At 40.8% G+C, this 25036-nt stretch overlaps 1 protein-coding gene across 4 annotated transcripts in view; it reads right to left on the reverse strand.

Moving 5' to 3' along the window:
* PUM2 (pumilio RNA binding family member 2) overlaps positions 1 to 20935 on the reverse strand; it is a 74157-nt gene extending 53222 nt beyond the window's left edge. The window contains exons 1-2 of one of the 4 annotated variants that reach the window (XM_014894925.2): positions 20775 to 20935; positions 14496 to 14620 (exon numbers count right to left, since the gene is read on the reverse strand). Coding sequence is in view for 1 of the 4 variants with exons in the window: in XM_014894926.2 (XP_014750412.2) it covers positions 13787 to 13867 (81 nt within the window). In the remaining 3 variants the exon portion in view is untranslated. Of the gene's footprint in view, positions 1 to 11660; positions 11680 to 13786; positions 13868 to 14032; positions 14224 to 14495; positions 14621 to 20774 lie in introns of those variants that run through there. The other 3 variants (XM_014894924.2, XM_014894926.2, XM_088162460.1) reach the window with 3 other exon arrangements.
* Between the last annotated feature and the right edge of the window lie 4101 nt (positions 20936 to 25036).

Raw genomic sequence — 25036 nt, forward strand, 5'->3', positions numbered from 1 at the left:
TGAGATGTCAGTCCTCATTACTTCATCATTTGTTCTCATTCAAAAAATTTATTTAGTAAATTAAAAAACTTGAGAAAATCTTCGAGTGCTTTCTAAGCAATATACTATTAAAAAAGGCTTACAACCTTGCCTTTTCTGAAGATGAAAACTGTATAAACCCTAAACATCTACACACGAGCAGGAATTAGGGACAACTTATTTCACTGTATTTTGTAATGATTAATGAAACATAACTTTCATTCTAATAGAATTTTCTTAAATGTGTTAACAAGAATTGGAGCACTGGAATCCACAGGCCTTGAATCAAGTAAAAATTCCCATAAATTCCTTTTCTACATTGTAATCAATACTGTTTTTGCTGATGCATTTTCTTTAGAAATCTCAACTATCTTCACTTTTCTGTTTATTACCAAGGAATCTGAAACAGAACCTCTCCCCTATACAGATGTCTGTAAAACAAAACAAAACAAAAACCCCAGACTGTAAGTTTCTGTTTGACAAATTATGGCGTTTTAACACCATCTTAAAAACAATGGGATCCTAAGGAATCCCATGGAACATAACTCCTTTATAAACAATATCATGTAGATTAAGAAAATTATTTCATATGTATGTACATACACGTGGACCCCACGCATATTGGGAGTGGAGCTGAGGGAATTCCAGAAGTCACTGTAACAGAATTTCCAGGAAACAGTTTTATTTTGTGTTATTGCAGAGTTGATATCACAAACATTCCTCCCACCGCCAGCAACTGATACAAATCAGTATCCCCTTCTCAGAGCATTTACTTTCATTTTGTTTACTCCAGAATATGGAAGACGCATTTACTAAACAAAATATTAATTTCTCAAGTATTTAGTTTTCAGTAACACTACATGGAAAAAACTGAAGTTCTCCCAGTAATTCTCCTGCTCAGAAGTTTTGAGCATCATGAATTCTCCTCTCTCGTGATCCAGGTACCATTTAAACAAACTGTTGGACTTTCAGTTTTGCTTTTTTTCCCCCCCGTCCTGAGCAGGCAAGAAGAAACTAGGGAATACCAACACAGTCTGATCTAAGAGTGGGTGCTACAACCAGAGATGAAACTACCTAGTTCTTAGGCAATGAAGTGAACAGCTGATAGTACAAAAAAAAAACCCCAAACAAACAAAAAAGTCAGAATTTTTAGACCTCTTATGACTCCCCATTCCACTACAAATAACTAGCTTTTGCAAAGAAACGTTCTGACACAATGCACAACTTCTCTGTATCCCCAGTGAAAATAACACTGAAAAAACCCAAGGTTTAAAATATACGTCAGTCTGCTTCAAAATCCACCTTGAATTTTTTTGAGTTTTTAAACTCTGCATAACCTCAAGGAGAATCAGGGAATGGCAAGACATTTCTTTTAGTGTATTTTTTTAGTTCCTCCATTGCTACAGGGAAGCATATGTGTTTTCTACTTATCTGTCTACAGCAGGTGAACGGACATTTAAAGAAATTGCTGTTATCAATTATTTCAGCTGTTTTCTAAGGGTGCTCTCTTTAGACAACATGTATTAAAATTACCCATAGATTTCTACAATTGCCTAAAAGCTGAAAAAAACAGCCAACTCTTAAAAAGAACAACTGCTACTGCTGCTACTACTACTACTACTACTAGACTACTTTTAACTCAGTTAGCCTCACTTCTAATTCACTAAGAATTGCAGCATAGCTTTGGACATTAATATCTCATTAAATGTTGTCTAGCATAGTCCTTTAAAGGAAGTAAAAGTCTAAAATAACACCAAAGACTTTATACAATGACAGTAAACAAAAGAATAAATTGAAGTTGGATATTTAGAATTAAAATTGAAGTGACAAAAGCTTTTTAACAAAAATTACTTCAAAGATTGGTATTGATACAACTGTGGTACACAACGGCTTTAAAGCCAAATACTTGAACTTTTTCATTTAAGAAGCCAAAAATTTAAGAGCAGTTATATGCAAAAGCCACTATCAGTACACAACAGGCATGGTATGTAGGGCAGGCAAAACAAGTTACATTTGAATTATCATCTAAAAAAAATCAGATGGTGGTTTTATGAGCAAAATCTCTGGTTAGATGTCTAAATTCCATGTTATTCACCCTCACACAAAATAAAGTATTTCCTAATATCATTTACCCAACTACATGCTTCCCTTCACTATTTATCCACTTTGCTTTTCCCTTCGTCTTTACACTGAAGAGAAAAAAAGCTTTCACATAACTCCTCATAAAGACACACAAGGGCCTTCTTCACCCTGACTTTAATGTAATTGGTTCAGAAAGCTAAATGCAGCTCCTCTGTGCAGTACAGCAGTGTCATATTTTCAAAACCACCAATTTTAAATCACATTTAAAAAAAGGCAAACAGCATTCTAAACCCGCAGATAAGAGCTTAGATTAAGCAAAAGAACTAACACTAACCCATCTTTTTATTTTCTTGACACCATGAATAATGTAAGGAAATTAATAATAATGTATCAAGAAATTTGCTTCAAATGCAGAATGCTTAAATGCCTATATACAGTTATTTTTAGCCAAGTTTACCAGCTCCCACAACCTGGATGCCATGCAAAACTCTCCTAGAATGCCTAAAGCAAGTTTTAACTTTAGGACAAATCTCCACATCCACAAAATAACCATGTTTAGAACAAGGCCTCACTCACAATCTCACCTAGAACCTGGAGCACATGGGAATGAATGCAGGAAAACTCCAGCTGGCTCCATACACCACCAGCTCAGGTCTCGGGTTCCTACTCTGGTGCTCCAAGGCTGCTCCCAGCTCACACTCCCTCTGGAAGCAGCACTACTGTTCAGGTTTATGCTGCTGCCAGCAATTCCTCACAGACCTGAATGGATTGTGTGCAAAGCCACTGCTGCACAAGCACACACCATAGTTTTATCTATATGTAAATCCAAGATAATGCACAGTTGACCACATGCTATTTGTTTGCTGTAATATCAAACCAGGCTCTCCCTATGCTAATTACTGAATAAGCACTAAAGTATGAAGGACTCTGTTTCAAAAACTTCTAAGGGAAAGACATATTACAAAGAACAACAAGAAACCAAATTGCTAAAGTGAGAATAAAGCAGTCATTCACATGAAGACGTTCAACAATGATTGCCAGGCTTTTTGAGACATCAAAGCAGGTGGAAATATAAAGGAATATGTTGGACAGCACAAGGACACTGGTGAAGATATTTAATAAAGACATGACTAATACAAAGTCCACATGCAGGATGTAGCAGTGACACCACATGAGATAATATGCACTGGGGGTGGAACTGTTCAAGTTCCTCACTGGCCAAAACCAACACCTGCAGCTCAAAATACTGGTGAAAAGGTCAGAAACTATGCAGACACACACAGAAACAGCAAATGTGATTGGAAGGAGTGATTAAAAAAAAACCAAAACAGTCTCTAAAGAACAGAAGTCACACAGAACAAACTTGTTTGCACAGTCAGGTGACTGAAATTACTCTCCTTTTCCCTGCCCTGATGACAGTTCCCATTAAGCTGCCTATTCCATGTACTACATGCTGGAAAACAGTAAAAATACAAACCAAGTATCTGCAAAATTCCATGCTGTAATTTTCTTCTATCTAGGGAAGTGCTTTAAAGAGTGTCACTGAAAATTTCTCAATGCTTTTCTTTCAGTCCAGTTACATGAAACCACATTGCAATACATCACAAAATACTCCTTTTTCAGCTACATCAAATCAAAGAGAGGGGAAAGACAGACACATTTCCTCTTTCCAGCTATGTCTGCTATCAGAACTGAGAGTCACAAGCAGGCAGTAAGGTGATATCTCACTAAGCAAGCTGCAAGACATTTCATTTTTTTTAACAAAAGAAAAGGCTCCACCTTACAGTTCACTCCAAAAACTCACAGTATTTGCCCCATCTCATACAGCACTACTATGACAGAAAAATCTCACCAGCAACTTATTACACAAGATATTTTAACAGGGAACAGATTTTCCAAAACAGGAATCAAATGTCCTCCCCCTCAGCTCTCCTCTAGGCGCAATGGAAAATCCTGTCAGTCTAAGATTTCCTCTTCTAGTTTGTGAAGCTTGAAAAGTTTTAGTTATTTGCAAGTTTGAGAAGCTGCCTAAATCATACATTCAACAACCATAATCAGGGTGTCTAGTTTGGTGGAGCTGAAGGCTCCTGGAACAAACTGATGACAATGACAAACTCAAAATTAAACCAGAGCAAACCCAAGCACAGAAAGATAACACTTACAAAAAAGTTGTTAGAGAACTGGTTGCTTGCAGAAACAGAAATAAATGATTTTCAGAACAGATTCAGAGGGATGTTAACTTTACAGGGAGGACAACCCCATCAATCAGCCAAGATAAAACTTGAGCTGCTACAATGAAAAACTTGCAATTAAAGTATTAATGTGTTGTATAGGTGATTAACACTTGAGAAAGTCTTTTAAAAACTCCGTTTATGAAAATAATTTGAAATCACTTTAAAATAGTTATATTTCACAACTACACTTTTAAGCTGAACTAAAATTTGCAAACAAAGATAGAAAATAAAAAAAATGGACTGCAAGCATATTTCTAGGGAGAGTTTTAAGTAAAATCTATAAAAGGAAAAACTAATGATTGAGGAAATGCAATTCCCACTGTAAGGTCAGGAAAGAGATTATGTTGTTTTCAATTTGAATGAAGAGATTATGTTCATTGTTTCAAGGGACGGCTACATGACTGCGAGGTCTCATATGGGAAAATGATTTCCCAATTTCTATTGCACAAACATATTAGTCTATCTTATTTGAAACAACAAACAAAATCATCTTATTAAAACCAAGGCAGACTTTTTGCTACGAATTGTCTATTTCATCCTGTTAAGCATTTGCACATTTCGCTAGTTCAATAGCATCTATACATTTTCTTATGACTATATTAGTTCTAATAGACCTCACAGAAGTCAGGATGGCTACTTGCAAAAACTGAAACCAGCAGCTTCTCCTCCAGACCACAAAAGTGCCAAAAAGCTCTTGAACTCAGTAAGACTCTTCCCTTTGTTCTCTCCTCTTCCCCTCCAAGGAAGGGTTTTTCTTTGTTACAGCAGCTACTCACAAAACTTTGAGATGTTTGTCAATTCTAACACAAACGAGTTGCAGCAACTGCAGCTCAAATGAAACTTTGTGTAAAAACACAATTTATGTTCTTTTGTTTATAGCACCACTACCCTTTGGATTTTTGGAGAAGGCTGCTACAGCCAAAGCTTTTCTTTGTCAGTCTTGCTTATCAATTCTTGCTTCTTCAAAAGCAAGAAGCAAAAGACACCCAGGTCATGTTAAAATTCACAACCCTAAATATTTAGATTAAACTAATGAACTGTTTAACTATCTTTGCCACGAGGGAGAGAAGTAGATGGAGCTGAACTCAGAAAAGAGAAGACAAGTAACCTGGGCAGTACCACACTGCTGTAGCTGTTTGCTTCAGCATATGGGAAGAGCATCTACAAGTAGTCTCGACGTCCTAGAAAATATATTCTGACTTTACAAAAAACTTCTTCTCTGTAACACCAAATATTACATATTGATTGATGATCACTAAGCCTTTCTATCCTAGACAATTCTTAATTTCTGAAATGATGTGAATTAATGACAAAGAGATCACTAACCTATCTGCAGCCTCATGGGGAAGTGAACAAAAGGATGATGCCACAGCACACAGCAGTCTTCCTCAAATGCTCTGCCACCAGAGACTGAAATTCTTTTTTGGTGTTGAGGGAAAGAAAAAAATGTCAAAACCTCAAGTGAAATAGTTTTCATACATAGTTCATTATCCTTTATAACTCTTTTCACTATTAAATATTTTAAGAAATATTAATGAGAGTCAGGGATGATTATCTCTAGATTAAGGAGTTTATACTTAACCTTGTCAGTGTCTGGATGGTCACTACTGTTTTAATGTGGAAGGTGACAATTGTGATATGCTGACTCAAATTAACGGTGCTGGTTTTGGCACTGAGGAGTTGTGCATGCACTACTATCAGCTGAGTGTCCAAAGATTTTTGGCTATCACCTCTCATGCAAAGCATGCTCCTCTAGCTTCTGCCCTCTTCTATGCTGCAAATGATTGTTTAGAGACTCCCACTCCGCCTGCAAAGTAGTTCAAGTCTCTGAAGTATTGGCCATTAGTAAATGTTGTCCACCACTTCAACTTTTATTGCTGCAGCTGGAGCAGATGTAGAAGAACACGACAGACTGAGAACATTAACAAATTGTGTGTTTCTGTGCTCTTATGTGTTCTGTAAGAAGATAATGTTAGTTCTGAGCCAGTAGTTGGTTAATCTGGACACCAGTGTGTCAAACGTACACTTAGCAAAAGGAATTTTCCATTTCAACCAAGTGTTGAATCCAATTCCATGTGGTGCATTTGAATTTCCTACTCTTAAATGTGTGTACTACCTGGAGTTCTTCCACTAGTCTTGATAATTTCGAAATTACGGTACACTAAGCCTCAGAACTACATGGATCTCCAGGATAATCCACTTGATCTTTCCCTGGGCTATCAAAGGCCTCCAATGCTACCGTGAATTAACATATAATAGAATATTTCAGCTGGAAGGAATCATCTGATCCAACTACTTCATCACTTCAAGGCTGACCAAAAGTTAAAGCATCTTATTAATGGCATGAACTGCCTTCCAACTATTGACACTTCATTAATAATTCCCACAGTTCATTCCTCAATAACCTCTTATCAGGGACACTGACAAGCAATTCTTCAGTCTTTAACCACAAATTAAAAAATTAAATACCCTACTAGACAAATAATTATCTTCTCTAAAGACACTGTCTTGCTTATGGTTCAGTTCTTCTGAAGATATTTCAGATGGCTTTCAAAAGACCAAGATAATGTTTCACTCGTCTTCCTAGGAATTCATTTCTTGAAATTAATGAAGTATATTTATCAAGTTATTCTCTCACTGAGATTCTTCAGCACTTCAACTAATTCGAAGATTCTTCACTACTCCAGCCAAGCCGATCTGTTTGTCTTATTGCTCTCAACAACCCTTTCAACTCGCTCGTATGTATCACCCAGTGTCAGTTAAAGAGTATCAGCTATCTTCTGGTACGAAAGCAGATACAAGGTTTTTCCATATTCTGTATTTACTTGAAATCACCAGTTAAGGCCAGGTTGGATGGGGCTTTGAGCAACCTGATCTAGGGGAATGTGTCCCTGCCCATGGCAAGGTGGGGGCTCGGAACTGGATGATCTTTAAGGTCCTTTCCAACCCAAACCATTCAGTGATTCTTTGAACACCAGACATTACAAGATGTTTATCTACTATATTTGCTTCTATTAGTTGTCTTTCCATTTTTTCTTTAGATGCATTAAAATATTATATTTTTAATATATGAACCTACACAGTCTGTGTAATAAAATGCAGAACATAATCTCAGCTAAACTCCTGTTTGCATAAATACATTATTTTAGAAAATCCATTTCTTTAGTACATCTAACCATACAGTTTTCTGTTCTTAAAAAACCCCAAAAAACAACAAGAACAACAAACAACCTCTCCTAAAAGACTGAACTCCCCCCAAAAAAACCAAAAACCCAAAGCACCTTCAACAAAGCAGTAACCTCTATCTAAATCCTAAAGAACACTGGTACCCAGAACTCAAACCAAAGAACTGAAAGAGAGCACCGTTACCTGTGCAACTCCCAAGAGCGAGAAAAAACTCATCATTGTCATTCTCAAGAAGTGCATACAAATGGACAAATAAAATATTGTAGCATTTTAGATTTACAAAACTGCTTTATGGCTTCTGTACAAGTAATAAAGAATGTGATACAGCATGAAGCAGGATGTCAGGTAAAAGGTTTTCTATTTTGCTATGAAGGTTAATATAAGAGGAAGAAAATAGTAAAAGGGAAAGCCAGAAACAAAATGCCAAAATAAATTAAAGAATGAGAAAGAACAGGTCAAGAAAAAGACGAAGACACAACAGGCATTCCTGCTTGTAAGGTCACCAAATTTTGTTTATTTACATTTGATCCTATACTTACTACTTTCTTTGAGTACAGTCCCTATATCCTTGGGCTTGGGAAGGTGCAATAAGTTCCTTGTGGACCAAAACTGCGTCGCACTACCAGAATCCTGGGTGAGAAAGCAATTCCCACCTTCAAATCCAAACAAAAGTTTTTTAAAAACTTGGGAAGCTGTATCAAACATTTGAGGGCAAAAGGCTTTAAACTGGATTTTTTTTGTCTTCTAGGTTACTATATGCAAAAGGAGAGTTACATTTTAATCTACAGTTCATTCTACTTCTATTTCACCTGAATATAACATTCTTATCTCTAAGTGTAACAACTAAGACTCAGTAATAAATGCATATTACTTCTCATAAACCCTACCAGGAGCGAGTGCCTTTTCAAACTGAACCAATTGCTTTGCATAAATTCAAAACTAATTATTTTATCATATTCTGATAAAAAATAGGCACTCAGAGAAATATTATATGCTTATGCAAGTTAAACAAATAGTTCCAACTGAACATTCCAAAATGATTTAATGCAGTTTCATCTATAACTGCTTTAACAAAATTAATGGCAAGTTTTAGGTTGCATTATTACAGTCTTGAAAAAATCAGCTTTATTCACATATATTGTTCCTCAAGATGTGGATTTGACACATAACACAGCAACTGTTCCAATGTAAAGCAAATCACTGACTACTGTATGACCTCTATGAACCATCTCCTGTGGGGGAGCAGTGTTTGCCAGACTCACAGCTGCCCTCCAGCCTGCTGCTGGAAGAAATTCCATCTGTGGCATGGAGAATATCCCCTGAGGGGTACCTGGATACTGGAAGCACCTGACACCACAGTTACAGGGACCGTATGAGGAGTGTTTCCACCTGAACTGGGCCCTGATGTAAGTGCAGCTACTGCTCCAGCTGGGCCAACCCCACTGGCTTCTGGACCAATGTTCACATGCACCATGCCTCTGATCTCCATCCACGCCTAGCAGGAAACAAGAAATGCTCACTCCACATAGAAAGCTTAAAAGAAAAACTCTCGATAACATAAAAGGCTCTCCTACATATCTTTAAATATATAGCTTTTATAATTAAGACTGGGAAAAAAAAACAACTAAGTCCAAGCAATACAAGAACAATATTTATAGGGAAATATGTTTACTGATTTAAACTTTAAATCTTAAATGCCACTGCCAAACTAGGACTCCAAAGGGAAAAAAAAGCACCACAAAGGTTTTTACAAAACAATATATTAAAATGGTAGAGCTCCATACATTATAAATGCTTGCCCACATATTTCCTTGCTAAAAAAAAATCAAAATACAATTTTCAATCACAAAGGCAGCAGTTTCTTTTACATTATTACTCAGCATGATGTGTAAAACCACTAATTCTGTTATACTGCTATGTCTGATTCTATAATTAGTAGGCTCTGTAACAAAGTAGCACAGAAAACTAACTTGTCTATCTGAACTACATCTCTCTTACACCCCAGACTCAGTTGTTCTTTCAAATGTGTTAAGCCACATAACATTCTAACACTGTAATTCACATTAACGTCTCTAACCCACACAGCAGTACATGTGGGGGTCTCCACAAAATAAAGATTTCAGATTAAAATTAAACTAATCAGCTCACTTCTGAAACATTTTAGACTTGGCTCAAAACAATTATAAATGACAACAGCAAAACACTGGTACAGAAAACATCCTCTCAGGAAAAAACACCTGTCCCTGCCTGAACACCCACACTTAATGATCTCCAGACATTCCTAATCTACCATAACTGATCTATTATCAGCCTTTTAGTATGTGAATGGAAATAAATAAAACCCAAAATACCACCTACAATCTAAAATAAGTACTTTTTAAGGGAGAAAAAAATATTCAAGTCCAACAAATGTCTTATTTTTCATGCTAAAGGAAAGTGGTAAGTCCAATTAAAATCTAACATATGTGGATAGATATTAAACCAGACTACAACACTTAGATCTCAAATATAGACAAAATAAACCAGTCTTTTAATGTCTCTACACAATTCTACCTTATTTACTGAGTCTTACAGACTACCAAATGTCACACCTTTAAGGAAAAATATAATATATAGACAGTTATATGTTAGGAGTATTTTTTTATAATCTTGAACAATCTTGGTTTTGTGAGTAACGCAAGATCTAAAGCTATTTTGTCTTATCTGTACTGTTGCAGTAGACATTTGCTTATTGTCAAAACACTGTAGTAACATGAGTTCTGCAGCTTCTTCAGACTACATGATTAACTGATCACTGCACCATGACATGGTACCACGTACCACTGTACCAACTAAAATTGAAACAATATATACCACAGAGGAGACAAACAGAAGATATTTGAAAAATATGAGTAAAGCCAGACTCCTTATTTTTAGATCAACTATACAAAGTCATTTCCAGAAAGTCTAGGTTTGTATTTAATCAATACACACACGTGCAGAGTTACAGAACTTAATGCAGCTTTTAAAAACTCACTTCCTCTTTGAGGAGATTTATGATCTAATTCTACATGAAACTTTGTATCAGCCATGCAAAATGACTATATGACTAGTTCAATCCATCACCCAAAACTCTTCCTAAAAAAACATGGATGAAATCTAAGAGCAAAGATATGAACATATAGGTCTGACATGACTCCACTTACGTTCATTAGGATTTACATACTGGAAGCATTATATGGAAAGACAGACAAGCAGACCTATTACCTGTAACTGAGACTTTTGCCAATACCTTAATGAAGCAAATTAAGAATAATCACAACTACAAAACATACACCAGATGACTTCGTCCAAAGTACACAAATATTTGTTGTCAAAAAATAAGCCTGCCTAGAAAGGCTGTGATGTGTTTTTAGCACAGCCCGCAGAGGACAGATCACATCACCACTCGAGTTTAGCACTAATGGATGCTTATACAGACAACTGGCAAAAAAAGTCAAATGTGGATTATTACTGAGATGCTTTTGCTATGGAGCTTTGCATTTCCTTCTTAACTCCTAAGATGGTTGTCATAACCTCCTCAGATGTATTTCTTCTACATACCTACAACTGCTCTTAAGTAATCATGTTTAGAAAAAGTATCTGTTAAGCAATCATAAAATATAATCTTTAGAGATAAGTAGTCTTTATTTGCAAGCTAAACATTGTAAACATTTCACGTATCAACTCTTCTATTCAAGCCTACTATTCTAAAAGCCACAGCAGGTACTCTGAGTGAGATCCCAACTAAATCTTGCTGTGAAGTTTCAGCATGCAAGCCATTCCATAAGTTTTATACAACTTGTTTGGAATTACACTGGGGCAGCTAGAACCAAATCCTTTACATGTTTTGATGCAATTTAAAATGTTTTTCCACTATATGACTGTGAAGTGCTTCCAACTTCATTACTAGCAGCACTACACAATTGGTATTATTTATTACAGGAACTTTTAAAGGAAATATTTCTTTCCTCATTGCCAAGACAAAGGCCTGGGCACTGGCTTATGTAGAATAAGCAAGACAACACTTATGTTATGGGTGAGGAAACCCCAATTAAATGAGGCAAACATTTTCACCTAAATTACTTGAAGAGAAAGAAGACTGATAACTCTCTTACGTACCTACACTTTTGAGACGCACAATGAAAAGCATTTATACGTCGTGTCTACTGTCTTAAGTTGTTTCCTCTGTAGAGTTTCTATCAAACTTTTAAAAAAGAAAATAAAATTATTAATGCTCATTTTACAGGAGATTCTCAACATGGAATTTAACATTCAAGAGAATTTACGATTCTTTTTAGTGCAATAGACAGTTAATTTTCATATAATTCCACGTTTAAAAATTTTGGGATTTTGGAAACCACTGTGCAACGAAAAAGGTGAAATTATCAAGGACAGTGCTTCCACACATGCTGATTATTCAGTGCACACTCAACTATCACTAAATCAAGGAGAGGGGGCAATATCTAAAAGTGAATTAGAAAGTGCTGTTTAAAAAACAGATCTAATTCACAGGGTTCAGCAAGCTGATGTTCTGTTAACACACTTGCCCTAAACATCTGCAACATCGGGCCCACTGAGAACATTGCAGAGAAATACCCAAGGAAAACAGCTACATAAAGCCTTCAGAGTACTCCACAACCCAGTGTAAGATTGAATATAAACTGTCATAACAGTTTAAGAAGCACCTTCTCATAAAAAGACAGGCAAACCCAGCTCTTTCAGCCAACTGCTTGCACTATTAGCTCAATCACGACACCAGGTACAATGACAATTGCCTCAGTGCTGTGCCAACATCCCTAACACAGAAGAAGAAGATTCAGTACTACACAGTGATACTACAGAAAAAAAATAAAACCAAACCATTCTTATTAATGTAGAAAAATAGTATTCAAATTACATGGACTTTCCTATGTGCAACATCCACATAACAAACTGCAGAATGTGCATTATCAAGCAGTTTCTCATATGCATTTGCCTACTAACCATTCTCCTGGGCCAAATTCCAAATTTTCAACTCTGAACACTTCAAAAAACCGTCAGGTGATTTGGTGTCATTTCCACACATATAACCCAAACTACACCACCACTAAATTAGCATTTCCCCTTTTATTCGAGTTTCCTTCTCCCACTTCCCTAGCATATTTATATTCTCGTTGACACAGAGTTGTTGAGCAAAGTAGGCAACATTTCCCTCAGCTTCTCGGCAAAACTGCGAGTGTTGTTAACATCTGGTTTTAAACCTAGACATGACTAAATATAACAAAAAACTATGCTTTATGTGTAAAAATGGTAACATGGCATAGTAATTATATTTCGAATACATTCATATCCCACATACCTGAAGAGCTACACCATCAGCTCACTGAAACTATGAAGGCCTGATCTCTCAGTGGAGATGGAACAAAGAGAAAGTAAAATAAACTTCATTTTTGTTAACATGTAGCATATAAATGAATATTAGACGAATTAAGAGTTTTACCGATTCTCATTGCTCATACACACCTAACTGCTCAGAAAAAAGCATCCCGAAATCAGGTGGTAAGAACCTCTTTATCACACCTCAAACACGCTGCATATTTTGGTATTAAGCCATCTTGCTACAAACTGTAAACCAGAAGAATATGAACCCTCCCAAAAATATTAATTTTCTCTCAAGGAAATAGCAGTCTGGCCTTAGGAAATACACGAAAGAAAACAATGCCAAAACAAAAATCTTTGCACAATAACTGCCCTGGAGATGAACCCCAAACTATTCGCTCTATGCACGATCCACTCAGGACAGGAGGCATTTTCCTCAACTTTTTGTTATTGTGGTCTGCACAGGCACGTTTGAAGCAGAATCAAACCCTATCGCTTCATTGTGTGCTACCAGCTACCAAAGGCATTTGGCCTTCTCGCTGCACGCTCAGGAAGCGGTTATTATCTTTAAGAGCACTAAAAAAATAACACAAGTTTTTCGTACGATCGAACAAAGCCCGTGTGATCCGAGCCACGCAATGGCCCGTGGGGTCCGAGCGCCGCCCCCGTCTCCGCTTCCCCCGAGCCGGAGCCCATTGTAGCCCCAGCGCTGCGTCCGCCCCCGCCTGCCCCGGGCCCCCGACGCTTTCCCGGGCACCAACCCGGCCCCGCACACCCCGGCGGGCCGGCGTCGGCTCCCCCCGAGCCCCTCCGAGCGCACAATGCCGCCCCTCCCTCTCTCGCTCCCCCGGCGCCGCCGCCCCTCACGGCGCTCACTCCGTCCCCACCTCGGCGCCGCTCCCGGGCGGACACAAAGGCGGCGAGGCCGCCGCGCAGGCCCCGCGCCGCCCGGTGACCTGCCACAACATGGCCCCCTCCTCCTCCTCCTCCTCCTCCTCCCTCCTCCTCCTCCCCTCCCTCGGCGCGCAGCCGAGCCCGCAGACAAAAGGGGGCTGGAGGAAGGGGGGCCCGCCCGCCCGCTCCTCCCGCCCGCGGCCTTCCCAGCGCGGCGCCGGCCCCCCGGGGGTACTCACGGGCTGGCTGGCGGCGATGGAGCCGGAGCGGCCGCTGGGACACGCCTGCCCGCCCGCCGGCCCCTTCCTCCTCCTCCTCCTCCTCCTCCTGCCGCTCCCGCTGGGCGCCGCTCCTTCCTGCCTCCCCTCCCGCCCGCCTGGGGCTCACAACAACATGGCGCGGAGGGACAGGGACAGCGAGAGCGCGGCTGAACCTCCCCGGCCGCTCCCCCCGGCCGCCGCCGCCGCCGCTCGGCCCCGCCGCCCCTGCCCGCCCCGGCCTCGCCGCGCCTGCGCGCCCCGGCCCGGCTCGCGGGGAGGCGGAGGGAGGAGGCGGCGGCCCCCGGCCCCTTCCGCCGCGCATGCGCCGCCCGCCGCCCCTGAGCCCGGGCACCGCGGGAGGGGAATGTCCCTGTCCGTGTCCTTCCCGCCGCAGGGCAGGGCCGGTGCTTGGCTCTGTGTGTTTGTGCTCACTTTCACTTACTGTGTCCAGGTCTGGGCTCCTCAGACCTGAGCTCGAGAGTTACTGGAGAGAGTCCAGTGGAGGCCACAAAGATGATGTGAGGTCAAGAGCATCTGCCTTATGAGAAGACACTGTGGGAGCTGGGCCTGTTCAGTCAAGAGAAAACAGAGAGGGGATATCATTAATGCCTATAAGTATGATAAAGGGAAGAGGATCATAGAATTTGCTGAGTTGGAAGGGACCCATCAGGATCAAGAAGTCCAACTCCTGGCCCTGCACAGGACATCCCAAGAGTCACACCATATGTCTTAAAATGTTGTCCAAGCTCTTCTTGAATGCTCTTAGGCTCGGTGCTGTGACCACTGTCGTGGGTCAGCCTGTTCCAGTCTCCAACCAACCTCTGGGTGAAAGACCTTTTCCTGATACTAACGTAAACATCCCCTGACACAGCTTCAAGCCACTCCCTTGGATCCTGTCACTGTCACCAGAGAGCAGAGATTCCTACTTGCCCCTCCTTTTCCCCTCATGAAGATGTTGAAGACTGAAATGAGGTCTCCCCTCAGTCTCCTCCAGCCTGAAGTGCCTGGCTGGTGCCAGATTTTTAAGGGATGATGACAGGAGCATCATCCTCCCAGTGACAGAAGCAGTGGCAATGAACTAAAACACAAGAAGTTCCACCTCAACATGAGGAAGAACTTTACATTGAGCGTGGTAGAGCACTGGAAAAGGCTGTCCAGGGAGCTCATGGAATCTTCATCTCCAGAGACATTCAAAACTCACCTAGACACATTTCTGTGACAGGAGCAGGGCACGACTGGGGCAGGGCAGGGGCCAGACTAAATGATTTCTAGAGGTTTTAGGCCTTTCAGGAAATGTGGCAGTAGGAGGTGGCACCCACCTGAGGGCCTGGGAGACGAAGGAGAGGCGAGGCCTGTTTTGAGGGGTCCCCTGTGGTCCCTGGTGACTCCTGAGGTCCCCACACCCAGCACCACCCGTGGAATGTGCTGTTTGTATATGTGTGTTACACCAAACAAAAATGCATCTCGGCAGTTATTAATTTATGAGTGCTAACAGTTATTGTGTGGTGATTTTGGGCAAAGAGCCAATTATTCCCTTCCCTTGAGAGACTTGAAGATGGGATCACTGGTACAGGAGGGTGGTGCTGTTGATAAAAACAGTTCTGTTGTTGGTAGGAATTGCCAGCACTGCGTCTTGATAACCTCACTCAATATGACCATAAATTCTGCATATTCAACAGCCCCTAAAAATTAGAGGGATCTCTGCATGTCAGCGACATTTTAAAACACGCATTTCACAAGAAAATCCCCTATTTTGCCTTTTTACCCATTCTTTAAGAGCCTGGTTAGAGCTTGCTCCATTGCAGGAAACAGTGACAGATGCCATCTGCAGCTCAAACCTTCAGACAAAACCTGGCTCTCGGTCCTGTGGGCACTGCACAGTCGCTGCTGCCGACCCCTTGATGTGTGGGCAGGGAGGAGTCAGGCCCTGCCTGTCGCAGTGACTCCAGGCGAGCTGGGCTGCAGGAATAGCACCTGTACTGGTGCTACTGCTGGCGCAGCAGTTGTGTGGATGAGATGTCTGTGACTACCAACTGTGTTCTTAAAAATAGAGATGTCTCAAAGGAGAAAATCCTCACTGTTTTCGGTATTTATAGACATGGCAAAGAACGTAAAAGTTCCCAGCTCCTGATAAAGATAGAAACATTTCTGCAAGAAATGAAAATGATTTCTTGAGCCTAATACTAGTTAGCTAAATACTTAGATGTCTGCAGCCTGCTGCCATTCACATGGCTAATCTCTGTGATCCCCAGTGTCCCGTCCCACTGCCACCTGGGGCTGTCTCCAGGGAGGCTGCAGGGCTGAAAAGCCAATTCCTGTGCTTACGGGTGAGGGAAGGCCTCGAAGTCACAGCCTCCAAACCAGCCCTTCCCTTCATGCAGACCAGCTGGGACTGAAGGAAACCCTGTTATGCTCTTGGCATCCTGAACACTTACAGCAGCTGGTCTACATTACACCAGCTTTCCAGCTCTGACCCTTCTGGGGACCCTGTTTGTCTTCAATAATTCTAATCAAATGTTTGTCTAAAGCATCAAATTTTCACAAAGAACTGAACATGCATTTGATAAGCATAAGCTTGCATGATTTCCACATCAGGGTATTTCTCAGTGTGCTTTTTCTCAGAAAGACCCAACCTGATCATGAAGCAGAAAAATGTTTAAGTGCAATCAGTTTGGGATTTGGTCTGATAAAAGCAATTATATGATTATTTTCTTAAGTATGTTTCTGCAAAAGAGAATAAAACACCACCACATTATCTCACAATCTAATAATGGCACTAAAGTTTTTGACTCATGCTAAAATAGTTCAAGAAATGCCTTTTTCTCTTACCCTTGTTCTGAGTGGAAGCTTTAAAAACACTTAATGTTTTAGATAGTTTTACTTGATATCAGTCCATTACAAAATGTATTTCCTAGCTGTTCCTCTTTTTAAGGATGTGTTAACAGCTGACTGGGCTCTGCTTACACTCCAGATGTTTCAGATAAACTCCTTTAACACAGTTATACTTTGTTTTTTTCTGTGAATAAGTATCCTTAATGAAAAATATTAAATAAATACACAGTCTACGGTTTAAGACAATAGCCAAGGATAGGGAAAGCCTGGATGCCTTTGCCTTCCTCCACAGTCTTCCTCTGACACCTTGGGTAAGGCACTTAACTGAGGAGCACTCACAGAAACTGAAAACTGCAGCCTTAACCACCCCTGCTCAGCTAGTGCCTAATCATGAAGAGGTCTACATTCTCTAAAGCCACAAACTTCAGGACCTAAAACTCTGGACATAAACAGAATTTATCCTGTGCTATGATATTCACGTCCCCCAGCAGTTTTGACAAACAGTGCTGTTGGAACTATCAGGGTACAAATAATTAACCTGTATTAATTAAAACTAAGGTATTCCTCCATGAAAATGAAACAACTAGGTGTGGTAGACACTCTCAAACCACCTCCACAAGAAATGAAGATCCCTCCAAAAGCTTGCACTCTTTCAAAACAAAGAGTATGTGACATCCTTCACTCCCAGGATGGGGAAGCACCCAGATTTGATTCCTTTGCTCAAGATTTACAGGCATGACTTCCTTGGAGGGAGTCCCCAAAATCAGCAGCCTACTTTGGCTGCCCTCTGCTGCAGCTGGGCTGTTCTGCAGGGAAGAAGTCAATATCTTCGTCTCAGATCTCCTGCTTAATGGCTTTGCTGGCCTTGCAGTCAGAGAAGCATAGAGCTTTTTGGGTTAGAAGGGATTTGATGACCCTCTAGTCCAAACCCAAATCTAACTATCCCCCATCCAATCCCCAGTCTAGCTGTCATTCTACAGCTTAAGAGGGGCAGTCATGTATGTGTGAACCTCTGAGTTCTCTGAAACAACAGTACAGTTAACTACCTACACCTTCACTGAGGAACAGCCCTGCAGCTAGGGAGCCATTGGAGCTATCTGTCCAAGTTCCAGAGCAAGGCTTTGGAATGGTGGTTCATGTGGTTAGCACGTCCCTTGTGAGCTACATCTTGGTGAAATATGCTGATCTGGATGTACTTTCATGTATTTGCAGGAGCAGATCCTATCCTGAAATTAACTCTGCCACATCACCCTGCATACCAAATCTAGGTACCCCAATGCACAGGGTTCTGCATTCCGTTTTGTCAAGAGACTTAAAATTAATTAATAAAATCAATTAATCTGAAATGCTACATTCAGTAGACATGCTGCTAGGTGCATGCTGTAGGAATTAGTTTGTATTTCATGTTTTAGGCTGGCAGTGACCATAATACATAGGAGGGTTTACTGCAGTAAGAGCTCTGTCCCAGTGAGCCAAGCCTCCCCCTTGGCTAATCTTTTCCCAGAGCCTCAGAGAAACAGGTTTAGGAGCTGCAGACTCTTTCCACAGCAGGACTTTCCCATTCATGCATCATTTTGCCCCACCACTGCTTCACAAGCACAGCCTTTTCTTGCCACAGCCATTCATGTGCTAAGTTAGGGCTGATCTGTTCTACTGCTTTTGACCACTAACCTGTTCATTAACTCAGTCTCTGCAGCTTCTTCTTGTACTGATACTGTTGTCTGAATTCTCTCAATCTTCACAGCCTGTCTGAACCCTCTCTTCTGATATGGAAACATTTGGCCCACATTATGCAACTGCATTCATTGTCCAGTTATAATGTTTAAAACTACACGTTTTAAGCTTCTTCTCCCACACGTGGGAAGAACTCAGAAGAGTTACTTATCCTTCAAACTTCCCATTTAACACAAAAACTGGTACAAAAAGGCCTTTCCCTAGTATTATGCTCATGAATCCATTTGACAACAGCCAGCCTCTCAGTATGCTAAAAAGACCAGTCTGCTCTATTCCTCAAAATTGTGGTATTATTTCCATTTGTTTCCCCCTGCCTGTATGTGCATCTGTAAATTTCTTCAAGGAAAACTCTGGGTTTTTTATGGACTAGATAGCAACTGGATAACATACTGAGCTAGTGCACATGAGTTTAGCACCAATAGAAAATTCAGAATTGTATTATAGTAAATTTTATCACTAATCCCATTTTTGAATGACTCATTACTATACTACTGTTCTAAAATGCTGACTTGCCATGCAGTTCCATACATGATCATTGTTCCTGTAGACATTACCAGTAAGATAATAATTCTGTAAGAACAAGAGCAAGATGTTTAAAGGAAATGCATGAGAGGAGGTGTCAGTGAGTGGAGTGCACAGCCCTGCAGCACAGATCATCATGAACTTGTCCCAAGAAAGAAATGTCCCTCTTGGAAATGCTTTGCTAAGTAAGTCTATGCTATAATGGTGGAGGAGGTGTCAGCCGAAGACTTGTTTCTCTTGCAGGATGGCTTTGGTCCCCGAGTCATTCATCCCCTCATAATTGGCTGAGGTCCCAACAAACTCCATAAACAATCTCAGAGTCACAGCCGCCAGAGACTGCCATTGTAAGGCAACAAGAGTCACTAATGGCATCACCTCTCTCATACATGAATGAAACTGAATAGCTGTAGAGAGCAAAGCCAGACATAACACCAGCTGATTATTATATTAACATTCATTTTGTCAACAGAATGGCATCAATGCTTATCTTTAAAAAAAAAGCCTGCAAGTCTTAATAGAAGTATATTTTTTTTCCAGTAGAGAATTAGGTTCTGGGAACTCTCCATGATAGAGGCAGGCTGTGGCTCTTAGAGCTGAAGATTGCATATGATACTCAGTATGAAGAAGGAAACCTCAGAGTTAGGCATCAAATTAATTGTCATTCATTTAATATATTAAGCAGTAATAAGTAAACATTCTAATTTCAAAAGGGGAAAAAGGTTCAAAGAAATATCTGAGGCAATAGAAGCAAGCACAAGAACTCTGAGTAATAGGGATAATTTTTTTTTTCACACTTAGGATGACATAATTCAGAACAAGGAAGAGTGGGAAGAATGCTTTTTTTTCCCTCTCGTAGGGAAATATATTATAAGAGCCCTAAGAGCATATCCAAGGTTTGACTTTTTTGCATAAAGTTTCACCAACTAACTTGCATGAACTAGAACTTATCTGAATTTTCAAAAATGAGAAGCGTTAGTGCAAAGGATAAACTAGAAGAAAGATCTGCAACAGTACTTTGACTTACATAATTTCATGTCTTAGGTTCATTAACACCCTTCTACCTCTTGCCATATCAAATACTGATCCTCCCCATTGCCAAAGGTTCTTCTGAACCAGCAGCCTTGACACCAAGTGGACTTTGCTTAGGGTAACATTTGGACTTCTGCAGTCATCTCTGCTCTTCTGGTGTAATCACTAGGCTATAATTTTTTCTTCTATCTTAACTGCACCTGAAGCTCACCAGCATTTCCTGTTCTTGTACATGTCAGGGGGGCCCAACCACAAACAACAAGATGACTGGACATGTCATTTAAATACCAAAATGGAGCACAGCTGTATTAGCTCAGACCTTTGTTCTGACTCATCATTATAGCATGAAGACATGCTATAGACCCACTGGCCCCCATTTCCATGCAGAGAACCCAAACCTCCTTCTGTGCCAGCATGCCTTCAGAGCAGCAAGGCACAGCACAGTGAGTGTAGAATACCAGACACAGACTGAGGAAGGGAAATTCCATCTTGCTTCCTGAGCATAAACAAAGTGGTTGAGCACTGCAATACTGAATAGTAGGTGCCAACGTTATACACATATTACATAAATAATGATAGCGTATTCATACCTCTGTGGGCTTACCTTTAATTATATCTGCAGGTTTTACAGACTTCTAAAGTACTTCTCTTGTTTCTGATGCATCCTTCTTCCTAGGCAGTTAGTCAAACACAGAACGAAACAAGAAATTAATTGAGCTGAAACAATGCGTTTTCAAAGATTGCAAAATTCAAGTTCTTTTTGTGAGCCAGCTATGCCTCTCTTGCAGTACAGGACCCTTGTCTTCAGCTAATCTGTTATCAGGACCCAACAGCCGTTTGTGCATCTGCACCCCCAGTGCTGGGGTGGGGACCCAAGGGTGAGCCAGCATCTGGAGCAGAAAATGGAAAAGGCAGGGTGAGAGGGAGGAGAATTGCTTTGTTTTCCTGTGGGACCTGCTGGGGGAGGAACCCACCACCCAGCCAGCTATACCTTTGCTGTCTCTGTGACACTGGGAGCAAAGAGCTTTGCAAGTGGGAAGCAGAGATTAGCTCCTCAAATGGGAATAATCAATTCCCATTTCCCTGGCACAGGAAAAGTAGGCACGAGACCACACCCTGCAGCCTGTGGCTTGCTTTGCCTACTGGCTCGAGCTGGCTCCAGACAGAAATCCAGTTAGGCTGGAAAACTTCTTCCTTCGTAATACATCCTATTAGTGGATTGCAAATCAGAAAGTTTATATGTGTAAATAGGAATGCCTTTCCACTAATTTTGGCTAAGGTCTAAGAATTAGAGGACATCATCTGTAGATGCATCCAATTTTCATTCAGGAGAACAATACTGCTTAAGAGTGATTCCTGTACATCCATGTTACATCATGCTGGCTGCATCACTGACAAGGGTGATTAAGGAGCTATGATCTCTAGACCAGGAAGAGTCCTCCAAACCTTTTAGCACAGTTCTTTTCTTCATACAATCTCAAGTGAAAGTGAAAACCTGGTTCCCATCTCCCACGCATACTTCCCCTGGAAGGCCAAGAAAAGATGATTAATCCATTTCATCCTTCCTTTTATTTATATCTATTTTTAGCTTTAACCAAAGCATATAAATGGGAGGAATTAGTCTCAATACATCACTCTCTTCCCAAGATCAATAGTTTTTCTCTTGCACAAGATGAAGCATTAGCTGGAAAATGCATGTTTGTTGCAACTTCTTAAAGCACCAGGCAGAGATGTTAAAGAGTGTCATAACTCATGTGACTTTTCCAGGCAAACATTGGTTTTTACTTTATATTAGACAGAGTCTAAGTGATGCTATAGTTAAACAGCATTAAAATTACCCCCTTGACCTAGCCTTGTGGGAAGCTAGGCAGTAACTGGTATGGAGACTGGCTGAGCCCCCTTGACCCTGGCTAAGCTTATCCCAGGAGATCAACTTCACAGGGCTGGAAGCATGGATGGCCCAGAGCCCATCACTCAGCTTATAGCCACTCCACAAAGAAAATGTTTTGGGCATGTAGGGGCAAACCTTGCTCTCATGCTGGCCCTGACTGCAAGCTGAAGCACATCCCACCCCTGCGTGGGGGGAGAGCAGTGGCAGGGTGATCTCTCTCACACGTGTTGACAGCAGCAGTGCCAGGCAGGGATAAACCACCCAGCCCCACCCTGTGCTCCCGACTGTGGCCCAGGGAAAGCAAACAGGCGGAGGCAACTCACAAAACTTTCACCAGCTGCTGCAAGAAACTTTACCCTATTTTCCTTCCTGGCCGCTGTTCTCCGTGTGCTTTTCCTAGTCCCCTAGCAGTAGGGCAGGTCCACTGCTGTGCCACACTACCAAAGCTGGTGCTTCCCTCATTTTTGTGGTTAAGGAGAAAAGAGGCAGGTGGGCAAACAGCCTTTTGGTCCTCAGGGTTATTGGGAAGATGTTGTGGCAGCAGTGGGGCAAGCTGGGGAAGGGAGCTGCCTTCTGTGAGCTCTAAATGTCACTTCTGGTCCAGAGTTTCATTCAAAAATAGGGATCAGTTTTTGTGAAGTTTTTAAGGAATTCATTTAGTAACCTGCAGTTACTATATCCCCTTTTCCCCAGAGGAAAACTGGAATTATTTGGGTCAATGTTATTATGATGTTTCTGACAAGAGTTGTGCAGAGGAAACTATTTTACTGTAGAATGCTACCTAACAGAGTGAATACAGATTTACAGGTTAAGCTCTAAGCATGTGTTGTAAAAGTTTATTTTAAAAATAATAAAATTACCTTATGTTATTGAAGGTATTATTGTGCATCTACTCAGAAATGTAGGAATACATTTCAGTGATTAAATAGAATTTTGGCATGTTTAAGTTGTATTTTTAATCTTTTTTGGTAGAAAGTTTTCATGAAAATGTTTATTTGTATTCTGGTAATGACAGCATTCATTTGATAATGATTCTGCAAAGCAGACTTTGTATAGGACAAGATAATCTAATCTTGAATTAAACTTAATAAATAAATGAAAACTTAATTCCAACATTTAAAAGGAGTTCTTAAGAGTACGAACAAAGGCAAATAAATTATTAAGGCTAAGTTAGGGTATTTCTAGGAAAAGAAAACAGGACAGATTGTGTGTATATGTGTATATATATATATATATACACAGACACACACATTGTATACATGTATAGCTATAAACCCAGGAAGTACAGAATGAAGGAAGACATTTGCATAATTTCCCTCAGCTGCTGAAAGAAAAAGTATCAATAGCACTTGATAGATTAACTTGACCTGTGTAAGCAGCAGTGGGATCAGTACTTTTCCCAACTTGTAATTATTTCTTTTCAGCTGTTTTTTTGTGATTCTCATTTCATCAATGTTTCATCTTACTCCATCAGTATCTTCCAGAGCAGCTAGTATATTAGAATCATAAAGGTTGGACCTCCAAGACCATCAAGTCCAACCTTTGACCAAATATCACCAAGCCAACTAAACCCTAGCACAAAATGCCACAAACAGTTGTTTCTTAAACAACACCAGGGATGGTGACTCCACCACTTCCCTCTGCATCTCGTTCTAATGCTTAACCACCTTTTCAAAAAAAGGGTGAAAAAATTCTTCCTGATATCCAACAGGAACCTTCCTTGTTGCAGCTTGAGGCCATTTCCTCTCATCCTCAACACTCTTTATTATTTTTCTCAGTGGTGGCTAGATTGAGTTCTAGCTGAGCTTTTACCTTTCTGATTTTCTCTCTGTATCACCCAATAATGTCCTTGTATTTTTCCTGAGATGCCTGCCCTTTCTTCCAAAGGTCATACACTCTCTTTTTCTTTTTTCTCTGAGTTTCAGCAAAACCTCCCTATTCAGTCAGGCTGGTTTTCTTTCCCAGTGACTCATCTTTTGGCACATAGGGACAACCTGCTCCTGAGCCTTTGAGATTTCCTTCTACTTGGATCCCATTGTTTTTAAGGGGTGCAGTATGGCACTATCAGCTTCCTCTTGAACACAGTAAGATAGCTAAACAAAATATTCAGTGTCTAATTGGAAATGGGGGCGCCAAATACATTTTAATAAAGAATATCTATAAAACAAAAGCAAGTCTTTCAAAGTTTAATAGTTGCAGAACCAGAATATGCTGAGTACTTGCTGAGCAGGAACAGGGAGGCTCAAGCTCAGCTGCAGGCTGTCTGCAGACCCAGACAGGGAGCACTGACTCAGCTCATGGTAAATTATTTGGTTTAAGATTCACTCTTAACCCCCCAACTTCAGATCCGCTATTGTAACATGATAGAGAGAGGCAGATACTCCAAATATAAACAAGCTCAGTTTTAGTGATGATTCTTGTTGTGAAGCCTAGGGCTGTCCTTCATCCTCAGAAATGTCAATCCCACCATCCTACTCCCAGTAGCCCAAGATGTGTTTTTGTTTTGTTAGCTGCAGCTCACATTGGCATTTTTAAAATCCCAGCCAGAGCTCTGTTGCACAAGGAGCCCTGTTTTTCATGCTGGGGCACTGCTTCCTTGGGGACAACCACTGCTGGCTCCTGGGCACAACATGAAAGAAGCTGGTGGGTGCAGACCATCTCCAGTGGGGTGGAGGCTCAAAGCTGCATTCTTTCAAGGCTCAGATGTGAGAAGAGCCAGGATGCAGAGGGGATGTAGAGCCTTAGAGTCAAACACGAGCCACCAGTTTCCCAGGCAGGTACCTCTCAGTGAGTCCTCTTTCCTTTGTTTGTTTTCACACAGGACATCGGGCTGTGTTGTTGTTTCTCTGCCCTGATTTTTCTTCTGGGCTCGAAATGTATTTCAGAGATGTATTTCCTGGCCTTTATTTCATCTCTGTTTTCAGTCAGGCATCTCTGCTTATATGGCAAGCACAAGCATCAAGATCTACCTGCAA

Source organism: Sturnus vulgaris, chromosome 3, assembly GCF_052056855.1.
Source record: "Sturnus vulgaris isolate bStuVul1 chromosome 3, bStuVul1.hap1, whole genome shotgun sequence".
Classification (NCBI taxonomy): domain Eukaryota; kingdom Metazoa; phylum Chordata; class Aves; order Passeriformes; family Sturnidae; genus Sturnus; species Sturnus vulgaris.